The sequence below is a fragment of the Hyla sarda genome, chromosome 6, assembly GCF_029499605.1.
Source record: "Hyla sarda isolate aHylSar1 chromosome 6, aHylSar1.hap1, whole genome shotgun sequence".
NCBI lineage: Eukaryota > Metazoa > Chordata > Amphibia > Anura > Hylidae > Hyla > Hyla sarda.
Window position 1 is genome coordinate 51,651,257 of NC_079194.1, and position 12,752 is coordinate 51,664,008.

Genomic DNA, 12,752 nt, shown 5'->3' on the forward strand with positions numbered 1-12,752 from the left:
GTCTAGTCTGATACATTTTCACTTGTTTAGGATGCCTAATCTGTATTGTCTCATGGCAATATTTATGTTCACAAAGCTCATTCAGGTAATAAAACTAGTGCTTTTACCTTGTTCTAAATGGCGCCTGTTATTGGGCCACATGTCGTAGATATTTAAACCAGCTAATGACTTTAGAATAATGCCTTTTGAGAATTTAAAATTCATTTTTCTTTTTTAATTTGAAGTTGCGATTGTAAACTAATACATCCTGTGTCTTTGGTCTCTGTATAACTTTTTCTGGCTCTAGCTTCAACAAGAGAAAATGCAACTGCAGGAACAGTTGCAAGCCGAAACGGAGCTCTGTGCAGAAGCGGAAGAAATGAGAGCTCGGTTAGCAGCTAAGAAACAGGAACTGGAGGAAATCTTGCATGATTTGGAGTCTCGGGTAGAAGAGGAGGAGGAGCGATGCCAGATTTTGCAGACTGACAAGAAGAAAATGCAGCAGAACATTGGGGTACGTTCAAGACCTATTAATCCTAATTGCCACACACTTCAAAAGCGCAGTTTGAAACCAGCCTAACCCCTTTAAATATAGAAATTTTCACTTTTTGGCCAGAATCTTTTACATGGCCGAAGCTCAGTGCTCAGCCTCCCCCCTCCCTGTGACATGACCTCTTTAAAGCTAACAGAGCATGCCCAGACACCTTTCCCCATTCATGTAAATGAGTGCTCCGGTCTATTGTTCATGGAGCTTGCTGTGAGGCATATGGCAGACCCCATAATGTACAAAAAATGAAACTAAAGAAAAAGTAGAAGTACATTAGAAACAATTTGGGGGGGGGGGAAAGTCTAGGATAGGTTCCCTCTAAGGATGCAGCCAATGTTTTATCAATCAGGTTTGTATTTTGAGGTGGTGCAGTGTTTGTTTAATCCCATTTTAATTTTTTAAAGAAAATACAACAATATTGTGTTTAGTTTTTCTACAATTGTCTTCCCATTTTATGTGCATTGTGTAGGAGCTGGAGGAACAGCTGGAGGAGGAGGAAGCTGCCAGACAAAAGCTTCAGCTGGAAAAAGTCACAATTGAGGCAAAATTGAAGAAGATGGAAGAGGATGTAATCGTCCTAGAAGATCAATCCAGCAAACTGAGCAAGGTGAGAAAGTAACCACAGAATGAGTGGTTTTTATGTAAAAAAAAATGTTTGAGGCTTTTTTTTTTTTTCCAAAAGTGAAAATGGCAAATGCAATAGCTACATATATCAGTTTGTGCTGGGGAATGACTGCCAAACGCCTACTGTTCTGTGTTGTCCACATGGATCTAAGCTGGCTTTTAGCTTAGCTGCCAGTTACTAGTAGAATTGTTAAAGGAAGATTGACTGATTTTTGAGTTAGCTGTTGGCATCCCATTGCTAACAACCAGCATGGCTCACATTGCTTTAGTTAAAGAACTTGAAGGGGAACTCCAACCAAAACTGCTGACACTAGGCATTAACAAAAATGTCTGCCTCTCCTGGCATGATATACCCTGCCTACTGACTGAGCAAAGAGTATTAGATTTTTCTCTCCTTTTATTTTATCTAGTTTGGGGCAACAGGAGCATGACTCTGCCTGATCCCCCATTTGTGAGGAAGGGCCACGGTACATAGTGTGCACCATTAACCCCCTTCTCTCAATCGACCAGCGCTAGGGTTGTGCCCTGGCTCCGGGTCCCCTCTTATCCCTGCTCGCCTCACTCCAGCAGCCTGGCATGATGCAGAGGGGTACTAGGCTGTTTGAAGAGGTCAGAGGTGAGTATGTTGGACATGTTCCTTGTAGGAAAGTACACCTCCTCTCCTGATTTGAGGCTACAGGCGGTAAGAGCTCTCTGCTTCCTCAGAATAGGGCACGTTGCACTGATTCTCGCTGCAAGTCCTCTCTTCAGCACTTTCGGTCCTTTGCCTTGGGCCGCCAGGACAAGCAAACGGCCTCGCTGTCTCGGAAGGCTCCTTCCTTCAAAGCGCGTCCCTCCTGGAAGCAGGACGGCCGTTCTGGACGTTTTTCCGCCAAACCAGGTACCCGCAGGCCTACCTCTGCCTGAAGGGACGCCCCCACCCGATTCTTCCCCTCTGGTTGTCGCCTGTCTCTTTTGGGATGTTTGGTTGGCGCAGGTCCAGGATTCCTGGGTTTGGGACGTTGTTTGATGGCTACCAAAGGTTTGGATTCCTTTCCTCAGGATAGTTTTTTCCAGTCCCATACTCCCCGCTCTCCTGCCCTGGCTGCGACTTGATTCTCAATTTTGAAGCTCCTCAATTGGCACTTCAGAATGGAATCTCTGTTCTGTTGTTGCGTCCATGGACCAGGGCGTATTTCTGTCTTCGGTGGACACCTCCACATCCCCATTTTTCCAGACCACCAATGGTTCCTCCGGTTTACCGTCCCTGCAGGACATTTTCAGTTTGTGGCTCTGCCCTTCAGACTGGCCACAGCTCCCAGGGTCTTCACCAAGGTCTTAGCGGTGGTGATCGCTATTCTCCTTTTTCGTGGAGTGTCGGTACTCCCTTATCTGGATGACCTGTTGATCAATGCTCCGTCCTTGGGCCAAAACCAGGAGAGTTTCAAAATCACCCTTCAGACACTGACCAGTTTCAGCTGGGTGATCAATCAGGAGAAATACAACCTCTCTCCCTCTGTCGCTGGTTTTTCTGGGGCTTCATTTTGACACCACGAGGGCTCGAGTTCTGCTTCCTCCGGACAAGCGGAGTGCTCTGCTGTCTGGGATTCGCCTTTTGCGCCGCCCAGAACCCGCGGCCTTCCGTTTTTGCATGGCAGTGCTGGGTAAGATGGTGGCTGCCTTGGAAGCTGTTCCCTTTGCCCAGTTCCGGTGTCACCCTCTTCAGTGGGCCACCCTTTCCCTGTGGGACAAATCTCCACTGTCCCTCCACCAACCTGATCAGTCTGCCCCTCACAGCTCACCAGTCTCTCCTTTGGTGGCTCCGCTCTCCTCTTCTCCGGGAAGGACGCTTGTTTCTCCCGCTGTGTTGGCAGGTCTTAACGACCGATGCGAGTCTTGGCTGGGGTGGGGTGTTTTTGAGGACCGGACGGTTCAGGGATGATCTCCCCAGGAAGCCATTCTCCCTATCAATGTCCTAGAACTTTGGGCTATCCTTTTTTTTTTTTTTTTTTTTTTTTTTTTTTCCCCTCCTCTACTGGGAGTCGTCCCTCAGAGGTCGTCCAGTTTGAGTTCAGATGGACAACGCCACAGCAGTGGCTTGTATCAATCGCCAGGGGGGCAATGGCGAAGGTGACAAGGATTCTGGTCTGGGCGAAACGTCAGGTTCCCTCCATCTCGGCAATCCACATTCCGGGGGTGGAGAATTTGGGAAGCTCCTCGCCTGACCCCGGGGAGTGGTCTCACAACCCAGCGGTGTTTGCAGCATTTTGCGACCGTTGGGGGACCCTGGACGTGGACCTCTTCGCGTCCTGTCTAAACACAGGTTCCCGAGTTTGTGGCCAAGTGCCGTGATCCTCTAGCTCTGGACGAGTTGGTCATTCCCTGGGCGCAGTTCACCCTTCCTTACCTCTTCCCACCGCTTCCCCTTCTGCTCAAGACGGAAGGTGTCTAAGCAATTCTTGTGGCCCCAGATTGGCCCCGGCGCCCATGGTTCACCGACTTAGTCTTGTGGCAGATGTCCCCATGTGGCTTCCAGACCATCCCTCTCTCTCTCCACAATTTTGGATGTGGTCAGGGATTTTTGAGTCTCTCTCTCTCTCCGCCACCTCTTACTTTCGGCGCAGTGCTTCACGGTTTGTCATTCCGGAAAGCTGGCGTAAGGGGCTTCTAAGGAGATTATCTCCCGGTGGATCCAATCTGCCATCTCAGAGGCCTATTGTTCTAAAGGGACGGTTCCTCTTTCTGGGTTACGTCGCATACCACTCGTTCCATTGGGGCCTCCTGGGCGGTCTTTAACGGGGCTTCGGCGCTGCAGGTGTTCGGCAGCCACATAGTTGTCTGTGCACGCGTTTACCAAATTCTACAAAGTGCACACTTTAGCGTCTTCTGCCGCCGGGTTTGGGTGTAAAGTGTTGCAGGCGGCAGTGACGTTGCCCTCCGCCTGATTTTTGTGTTCTGCTTCCCACCCCAGGACAGACACTGCCCCTCAAGGGAGCTGAAGGAGAAAAGTAGATTTAAAATTTTTTTTTTTATACTTCTTGTAAAATCTTTCTCAAAGGATCCATTGGGGGACACAGCACCCAGGGTCGGCTGCTTGTCAGTGGGTTTGTTCAGTTTTTTTTGTCTGGGCCTTATTCGGACTTCTGTTGTGTGTTTCGGTTCCCTCCTACTGCTTTGGGACTAAACTGATTAAACTCAGTCAGTGGGTGGGGTATATCCTGCCAGGAGGGGATGTCGTTTTTTTGTTAATGTTAGTGGCAGCAAGATATACCACGGTTCCTGTGTCTCCCAATGGATCCTCCGAGATTTTACAGGAAGTATAAAAAAATCTACTTCCCTATCCACAGGATAAGGAAATAAGTAGCTGATCGCGGGGGTCCGACTGCTTGGGACCCTCCGCAGTCTCTGGAACGGGACCCAGCTCTCTGTGAGCGGCAGAAGTGCTGCAAAAGGCAAGCGATCCATTCATTTATATTGGAGCACCAAAGAGACTGGAGTACAGCATTCTGGCATCTCCAGCACTCCCTCAGAAATGAATGCAGTGTGCCATCTCCTAGTAGACGACGCACACTCTTCACTGACAGCCGGGATCTCAATCCAGAGAACATGGGGATCCCATCAGTTGGGGGGCCCCCTGCAATTGGCTACTTATCCCACTATCCTGTTTTGGCTGGAGTTCTCCCTTTAAACTTTTATATAACTTTTTTTTATGGGTCAGCAGCTGGACCCCCACCCATCACAATATTTGAGACCCCACCAATTGTTAAAACGAAGGTCGATTGCCTATGACCCTTCATTTCTGCCCTGCTTTCCTTGGAAAGCCAAGCGCATGGAGTACAGTCACTGGGAAACTTTCCAAACTTCCCGAACAAAAATAAAGGGATCAAAAATTCAGCCAAGAGCTTATGTTCCTCTTCTTCTAGTGATCACTGATCACAACTTCCAACAAGTCAATGTGATATGTTATAAGCTGTAGAAGTGTAGGTAAACTTTGGAAGCAATAGTGGTAGAAAACTAGTGGCTGAAAAACTAGGAAGGATTTTTGACAGGACTGTAGTACTTGTGTATTCACCCTCTTCTATATTTTATACTTTTTTTTTTTTTTTTTTTAAACTTAATTTCTTTAGGAAAAAAAACTTCTTGAGGATCGCATTGCAGAATTTTCGACCAATCTAGCAGAGGAAGAGGAAAAGTCAAAAAGCCTGGCTAAATTAAAAAACAAACATGAAACCATGATCTCTGACTTGGAAGGTAAATAGAACTAACAAATATTATGATGCACACAATCTAAAAATAGAAATAGTGCAACTAAAATTCACTTTTACATTTTGGTGATTTATAGTTTTGTCAGGGTCTTTCTAGCAGTGGTGAATTTGTATTCAGTGATCAGGAAGGTCTGACACAGTAAGCCAGCTCTATTCTCTAGCACAATGCTTTCCAACCACTGTCCCTCCAGCTGTTGCAAAACTACAACTCTCAGCATGCCCAGACAGCCTTTTCGCTTTCCGAGCATGCATAGAGTTGGTTTTGCACCAGCTGGAGGCTCATTGGTTGGGAAAACGCTGCTCTAGCAGCTGCAAAATACACTTCTCAAAAAAATAAAGGGAACCTTAAGATAACACATCCTAGATCAGAATGAACTAATCCTATGAAATACTTTCGTCTTTACATAGTTGAATGTGCTGACAACAAAATCGCGCAAAAATGTATCAATGGAAATCAAATTTATCAACCCATGGAGGTCTGGATATGGAGTCACACTTAAAACCTAAAACAAGTCAAAATAAGGCTCAGTAGGGTGTGTGGCCTCCACGTCCCCGTATGACCTGCTCCTGATGAGCAAACTCCTGGACAGTCGGTTGTGCAAAGTGGCATTGGTGGATGGAGCGAGACATGATGTGCTCAATTGGATTCAGGTCTGGCGAAGGGTTGGGCAGTCCATAGCATCAATGCCTTCCTCTTGCAGGAACTGCTGACACACTCCAGCCACATGAGGTCTAGCATTGTCTTGCATATTAGGAGGAACCCAGGGCCAACTGCACCAGCATATGGTCTCACAAGGGATCTGAGAATCTCATCTCTGTACCTAATGGCAGTCAGGCTACCTCTGGCAAGCACATGGAGGGCTGTGTGCCCCCCCCCCCCCCCCCAAAGAAATGCCACCCCTACACCATTACTGACCCACCACCAAACCGATCAAGCTGGAGGGTGTTGCAGGCAGCAGATAGTTCTCCAGACTCACGTGCTCAGTGTGAACCTGCTTTCATATGTGAAACATCAGACAGGAAGCATAGGAACTGAGAATTGGTCTGTGTCCACCTGCAGAACCACTCCTTTATTCGGATTGTCTTACTAATTTCCTATAATTTCCACCTGTTCTGTTCCATTTGCACAACAGCATGTGAAATTGTCAGTCAGTGTTGCTTCCTGAGTGGACAGTATGATAGTTCAGGAGCTGCTGTTCTTGTATTTTAATGTTTTGAGGGAAAATCTGTATTAAAAATGTTACATATATATATATATTTTTTCCTCCAGAGCGCCTACGTCGTGAGGAGAAGCAGCGCCAGGAGCTAGAGAAGACCCGCCGCAAGTTAGAGGGAGACTCTACTGACTTGCATGATCAGATTGCAGAGCTGCAAGCACAGATAGCAGAATTGAAAATGCAGCTAGCTAAAAAGGAGGAAGAATTAAACTCTACCCTTGCAAGGTTAGTAGTACATATTTTGTTTGGTGTCATTTATTTTATTTTAATTTTTTAAATAAATACAGTTGGTTCTTTTGTTGTGGTGCTAAGTTTTTATGCTGCTTTAAAAAAAAATTCAGAGTGGAGGAAGAGTCTGCACAGAAGAACATGGCTCTTAAGAAGATTCGGGAGCTTGAGGCGCAGATCAGCGAACTGCAGGAAGACCTGGAAGCCGAGAGAGCTGCTCGCAGCAAGGCAGAAAAACAAAAGAGGGATTTAGGAGAAGAACTTGAGGCTCTTAAGACAGAACTAGAAGATACTCTGGACTCCACAGCTGCCCAACAAGAACTCCGGTATAACTGCATCACTGAACGTTTTGGTTGGGGTTTTGTTTTTTCAAAAATGTAGAAATCCACTAATGTGTTTATAATAATTTTTAGAACAAAACGGGAGCAAGAAGTGTCTCAGCTGAAGAAAAACTTAGATGAGGAAGCTCGACTGCATGAAGCCCAAATCCAGGAGTTTAGACAGAAACATGCCCAAGCTGTAGAGGAGCTCTCTGAGCAGCTAGAGCAAACCAAGCGGGTGAGTGAGCTGGATTGCTAATTTTTGTTAACACATAAGAGGAGTTAACTACATATAAATAGTCAACAGATTGAGTCACTTTCTCTGGGGGGTAAATCACATTCTACTTATTCAGTGCTTCTAATGCACAGTGATAAATGCATAGCCTTGTGGTTACTTTGATGTAATTTCAGTAGTTACAAACATTACTGTAGATCTTGTAACTTGGGCCTGAATAAATGTCCCATCTATTGGGGGGGGGGGGGGAGGACATACAAGAACCAGCGTTGCTGTTTACAGTACTGTATACTCCGCATTCATTGAAGTCTCTTTCACTTAACACTCCATGATCTGTCTTTTCTCTGCCCTGTTCAGGGGTTGCTGTTGTAGCGCTTGCATCTCTTAGACTGGTTTTACACTCAGTTGATTGACCACTGCTCCTTACCCTTTCATTCACATGCACTTTTGATTTGGCAAAGTGTCCATATAGCTGCTGTCAGACACCTGGCAGCAGTCTTTCTATCTTAATAACAAAAGTATTCTGCAAGTTTAAACTAAAGAAAATCTGTCAGTAGTATTACCTGCATTTAACCTGTTACACAGGCTTGTAGTGCGGATGATGCTGATTAATACAGTACTCACATTGTGTAGATTCGCCCAGCCATTCCACAACAAATTGTGTTTTTCTATATATGCTAATGAGGGCCTTGGGGCATGGGCGGAGCTCTGATCCGAGCTTTGGGCACCCTGACTTCATCTTCACCGGGCGGCTTCTGTGCCCAGCTTATCAATATTCATAAACCCCCTTCCTGCTCCTTTAGCCGTGTTATAGTACTGTGCATGTTCCTCAATTTACTATTTAAGTGATTTGACATTTTTTAAATCTGGGAGATCTGGTTGCTATTATATTGTGTTAATGCATTTAAGAACTGAACCTAGCATTGGGTGAGTGATGCTGCGGAAATTAAATTTTTTTGTTCTTAGGTGAAAGGAAACTTGGAAAAGGCCAAACAGGCTCTGGAGGGTGAGCGTAATGAGCTGGCCAATGAGGTAAAGGCGCTGCTACAAGGCAAGGGAGACTCCGAGCACAAGAGAAAGAAAGTAGAGGCTCAACTTCAAGAGCTGCAAGTAAAAATATCAGAAGGAGACAAAGTTCGGGCAGAGCTGTTTGAAAAGGCCAACAGACTGCAGGTAAATCGCAATTATTGAAAATACTCAGCGCACACTATAATAAATGAAGTAGTTTTGGGGCTTTTTTTCCCCCTTCACTGAATAGCTATTTGAAACTTTTTCAGGTGGAATTGGACAATGTCACAGGGCTTCTTTCTCAAGCAGACAGCAAGTCAATCAAACTTTCCAAAGACTTTTCTACATTGGAATCCCAGCTTCAGGACACTCAGGTATGTATCTTAATTGTTACATTAAGTTGCTTAACAACCATATAGAATTCATAGCATGGCAGTACATTACAGATGCTATATCAAAAATATGTTGAGAATCTTATGCTTATTAAGCATTTCTCATCTATGTTCCTTTTAGGAACTTTTGCAAGAAGAAACTCGTCAGAAGCTTGGCCTCAGTACAAAACTGAAACAAATGGAAGATGAAAAGAATAGTTTCCTTGAACAACTAGAGGAAGAAGAGGAAGCAAAGAGAAACTTGACAAAACAGATTTCAACATTGCAGGCTCAGGTGAGTGATTTGATAAATTGAATGTTTAGTTTGTGTGGATAGGAAGTAATTAGAATATCCCTTTCTAGCTATATTGTCTTAAAAGGATTTTTCCAAGATCAAAAGATATCCCCTATCCACATGATTGCAGTGAATGTGTGGGGCTTCTCAACATTACCCTACTCTGTGCTTGGCAACTGGACACTTGCAATGCTTCATTCTGGAGACCATTTTGGACCCCTACTGATCAGCTAGTTCAAAGTCAGGGGATTACTTCTGATCTTGGGAGAACTCCTATAATGGTCTCTTGGGCAAATCTTCAACAGCATGGAGTCTTTTAAATAAATTAGAATACTTTAAGTGGAAATGTAGTGAATTTGCAGCAACACTTTGTATCTTATTAGATGACAGATATGAAAAAGAGGATGGAGGAGAGTATTGGGTCCTTGGAAGCTGTTGATGAGCAAAAGAAAAAATTCCAGAAAGAACTAGAAGCTACAAATCAACGGTTTGAAGAGAAAGCAGCAGCTTATGACAAGCTCGAGAAGACTAAAACTAGGCTTCAGCAGGAACTAGAAGATATTATCGTGGACCTTGATCACCAACGACAGATTGTATGCAACTTGGAGAAGAAGCAGAAGAAGTTTGACCAGGTATTGATTCAGATTCTCTTGTACTTGGGTTGAATCTCTGCATTGTTGATTCTACCACCTGGCAAATGTTTTGACTTGCCTAAAGCTGGTTTTCAAGTTCAATTGGCCTAGCTTGTTTTAAATGTTCCACAGCTTTAGAAATGATAGCTGCTGGTGGTAACATGTCTTATTTCTTTATTCCTTTTAGTTGCTTGGTGAGGAGAAGACCATTTCAGTTAAATATGCAGAAGAACGCGACCGCGCTGAAGCAGAAGCTCGGGAAAAAGAGACCAAAGCGCTGTCCTTGGCACGTGCCTTGGAAGAAGCCCTTGAACAGAAGGCTGAGTTAGAAAGACTCAACAAGCAGCTGCGGACTGAAATGGAGGATTTGGTTAGCTCTAAGGACGATGTTGGAAAGAGTGTAAGTTTGGTTTCTCATCACTCACAGCAATGTAATGCAGACATTTCTTTTTACGTTATTTTTTCATGTGCCTGTAGAGCTCTAGGGGCGAGTGGTTTAATATTGGCATGTTCATTAGGAAGTCATAAGACAACTGAGCACTGCTACACTTGTCATGGGACACATTTGTAACACTCAAACTTTACCAGCCCAGCCTAAGGCCCATTGGTGTGGTCACCATCCAATTGTGTATAGGCATTTATTGCCTGGTTGAATCTTCATTATGGTGTCCTGGACAGATAAGTGCATGCTGACTTATGTTTTAATCTGATCTCTGTATATTGAGGAAAATCTATCCTCTAGTTCAGTTTCAGCAATGGTGGATGCGGCATTTTAAACAGATCATATAGTCTGCATCTGGTACACTCTTTATAAATTTTGGTGCATGCTCAGTTTTGGATATTTATGGAAGAATATCAGTTACTGGATGTGAGAGGGAATGTCCGAATGTTTCTTGGCATTTGTAGCTGTTTGTGTTTCGAAATCTTCTGGAATTCAACAGTCCTCTTAATCTATTGTCTGTGTAAAAGAGCTAGATCTTGTTGGTGGTTTTTCCACTAAAGGTTTGGGGAGATTGTTTGTAATCACTATGGGCATCCTGCCACTATATGTGTATATATATATTAAGTGGCTGCACCTTGGGATCCTTGCTGTTGGGTATTTTAAGTGGGGGCAACATTGAAACTTTGGAGTTTCGGAGAAAATGGCTTGGAGATATTTTGTAGCAATTTTGATTAGTGTGGTCTAGGGGTGTGAATCGCCAAGAATTTGGCGATTCGATTCGAATCGCGATACCAGTGTGGCGATTCGATATATCGCGATATATCGCGATACCGTCTAGGTGACGATACATCGCGATATATCGCCCACCTGGGAGCATTCATAGATCCCAATAGACGCCGCTGTCAGCTTTGACAGCGGCGATCTAGTACTCCGGTGCTCACTTTTCTCATGTTATCCCGTCCGGGCTGCAAAATAAAATAAAACGCACTTTATCTTACCTGCCAACGAGCCCGCGGAGCTCCGGTACAGTCCGGTACAGGTGTTCGGTCCCCGGGCTGTATTCTTCTTACTTCCTGTTAGTCCGGCACGTCACATGGAGCTTCAGCCTATCACCAGCCGCAGTGATGTCCCGCCTCCGCTGGTGATAGGCTGAAGCTCCATGTGACGTGCCGGACTAACAGGAAGTAAGAAGAATACAGCCCGGGGACCGAACACCTGTACCGGACTGTACCGGAGCTCCGCGGGCTCGTTGGCAGGTAAGATAAAGTGCGTTTTATTAAAAATTCCACATCCCTAAAAGAATCGATTCAAAAATATTTTGAATCGATTCTGTATCGGCAAATGAAAAATCGCGATTATCGCGAGAATCTATTTTTTTCTTACATCCCTAGTGTGGTCACTCTGTAACTTGTGACTTAACACAACTATGACATGACCATTCCCCAAAAGTAAAATTTGAAATCAAATTCCAACTTACAAAATCAGACAAATCTCAGATTTTTTGGCTGCATGACATGGAAGCGTTCTTTTTTTATTTAAAGTTGCATTTACCCATAGCCATGTTCACGGTTGGATTTTGGGAGACTTTCCTGAGTGTGAACAAAACATGACACTTTCACACAACCTGTCGAGATTTGCAGCAACTGTGAAGTGTAATGAAGTTAGGCTGAAGATTCATTGCCTGTTTAAAAATTCACATTTAGTTTCGCATAAAGGCTATCATGTTGTGACAATTTGAATAACCGGATTGGTTAAACATCTGGCGCTGTGTATTTATGTGTGGTAGTTTTGTAAGAAGCCATGTGCTTGATTTTGCGGTCATTCATTGTGTGTCAATCGACAAACTGAAAAAAAAAATGCGCACCTTATATTATTGAGTTAATAATTTGCGTTTTTAAACATTTTTAGTTTTCAAAGAACTGTGTGATTTCATTTTGTTTTAAATGTGCTAAGTTGTTCCTTGTTTCTACAGGTTCATGAACTAGAAAAATCTAAGAGGACATTGGAACAGCAAGTTGAAGAAATGAAGACTCAGTTGGAGGAACTTGAAGATGAGCTACAAGCCACAGAGGATGCCAAGTTGCGATTAGAAGTCAACCTACAAGCCATGAAGGCACAGTTTGAGAGAGATCTGCAAGGACGTGATGAACAGAGCGAAGACAAGAAGAAACAGCTTGTCAGACATGTGAGTCATCTCATGCATTATGTGCAATAGGCTGTCACTTGCGGTCATAGAAGTGCAAGATTACAGCAAAATCTCATTTTCCTCACTTTCTAACTTGGTTATTGGCCTGAAGATTTTATGTATAAGATTTTGGCCATGGTTGCGTTGTCTGGATTTTTCTTGGTGAAATCCGTTTTTTAGAATGTTTGCCATATCCTGCACATATTTGATGCTGCAGATCTCAATGTAAACTAAATGACTAAACACCGCTTCAAATCTGCAGTATGACATATATGCAAGGTACTGTACGTGTGGACACGTCTTTAAAGAATACAATTAAATTGTAAGTTTTTTTTTTTTTTTTTTTTGTTTTTTTTTTTTAATTAAAAGCATAATTTCACTGTTGCTTTTCACACTTGAAGATTCAGTATTGTATGCTCTTACAA

At 44.0% G+C, this 12,752-nt stretch overlaps 1 protein-coding gene across 5 annotated transcripts in view; it reads left to right on the forward strand.

Annotated features, from left to right (window-relative positions):
* MYH9 (myosin heavy chain 9) overlaps positions 1–12,752 on the forward strand; it is a 126,938-nt gene that overhangs the window by 102,425 nt on the left and 11,761 nt on the right. For all 5 annotated transcript variants that reach the window (XM_056523692.1, XM_056523689.1, XM_056523688.1 and 2 more), the window contains exons 22-33: positions 287–493; positions 996–1,133; positions 5,257–5,380; positions 6,665–6,836; positions 6,953–7,165; positions 7,253–7,397; positions 8,361–8,567; positions 8,672–8,776; positions 8,916–9,068; positions 9,452–9,700; positions 9,888–10,100; positions 12,115–12,327. In XM_056523692.1, the coding sequence (XP_056379667.1) occupies positions 287–493; positions 996–1,133; positions 5,257–5,380; positions 6,665–6,836; positions 6,953–7,165; positions 7,253–7,397; positions 8,361–8,567; positions 8,672–8,776; positions 8,916–9,068; positions 9,452–9,700; positions 9,888–10,100; positions 12,115–12,327 (2,139 nt within the window). The remainder of the gene's footprint in view (positions 1–286; positions 494–995; positions 1,134–5,256; positions 5,381–6,664; positions 6,837–6,952; positions 7,166–7,252; positions 7,398–8,360; positions 8,568–8,671; positions 8,777–8,915; positions 9,069–9,451; positions 9,701–9,887; positions 10,101–12,114; positions 12,328–12,752) is intronic.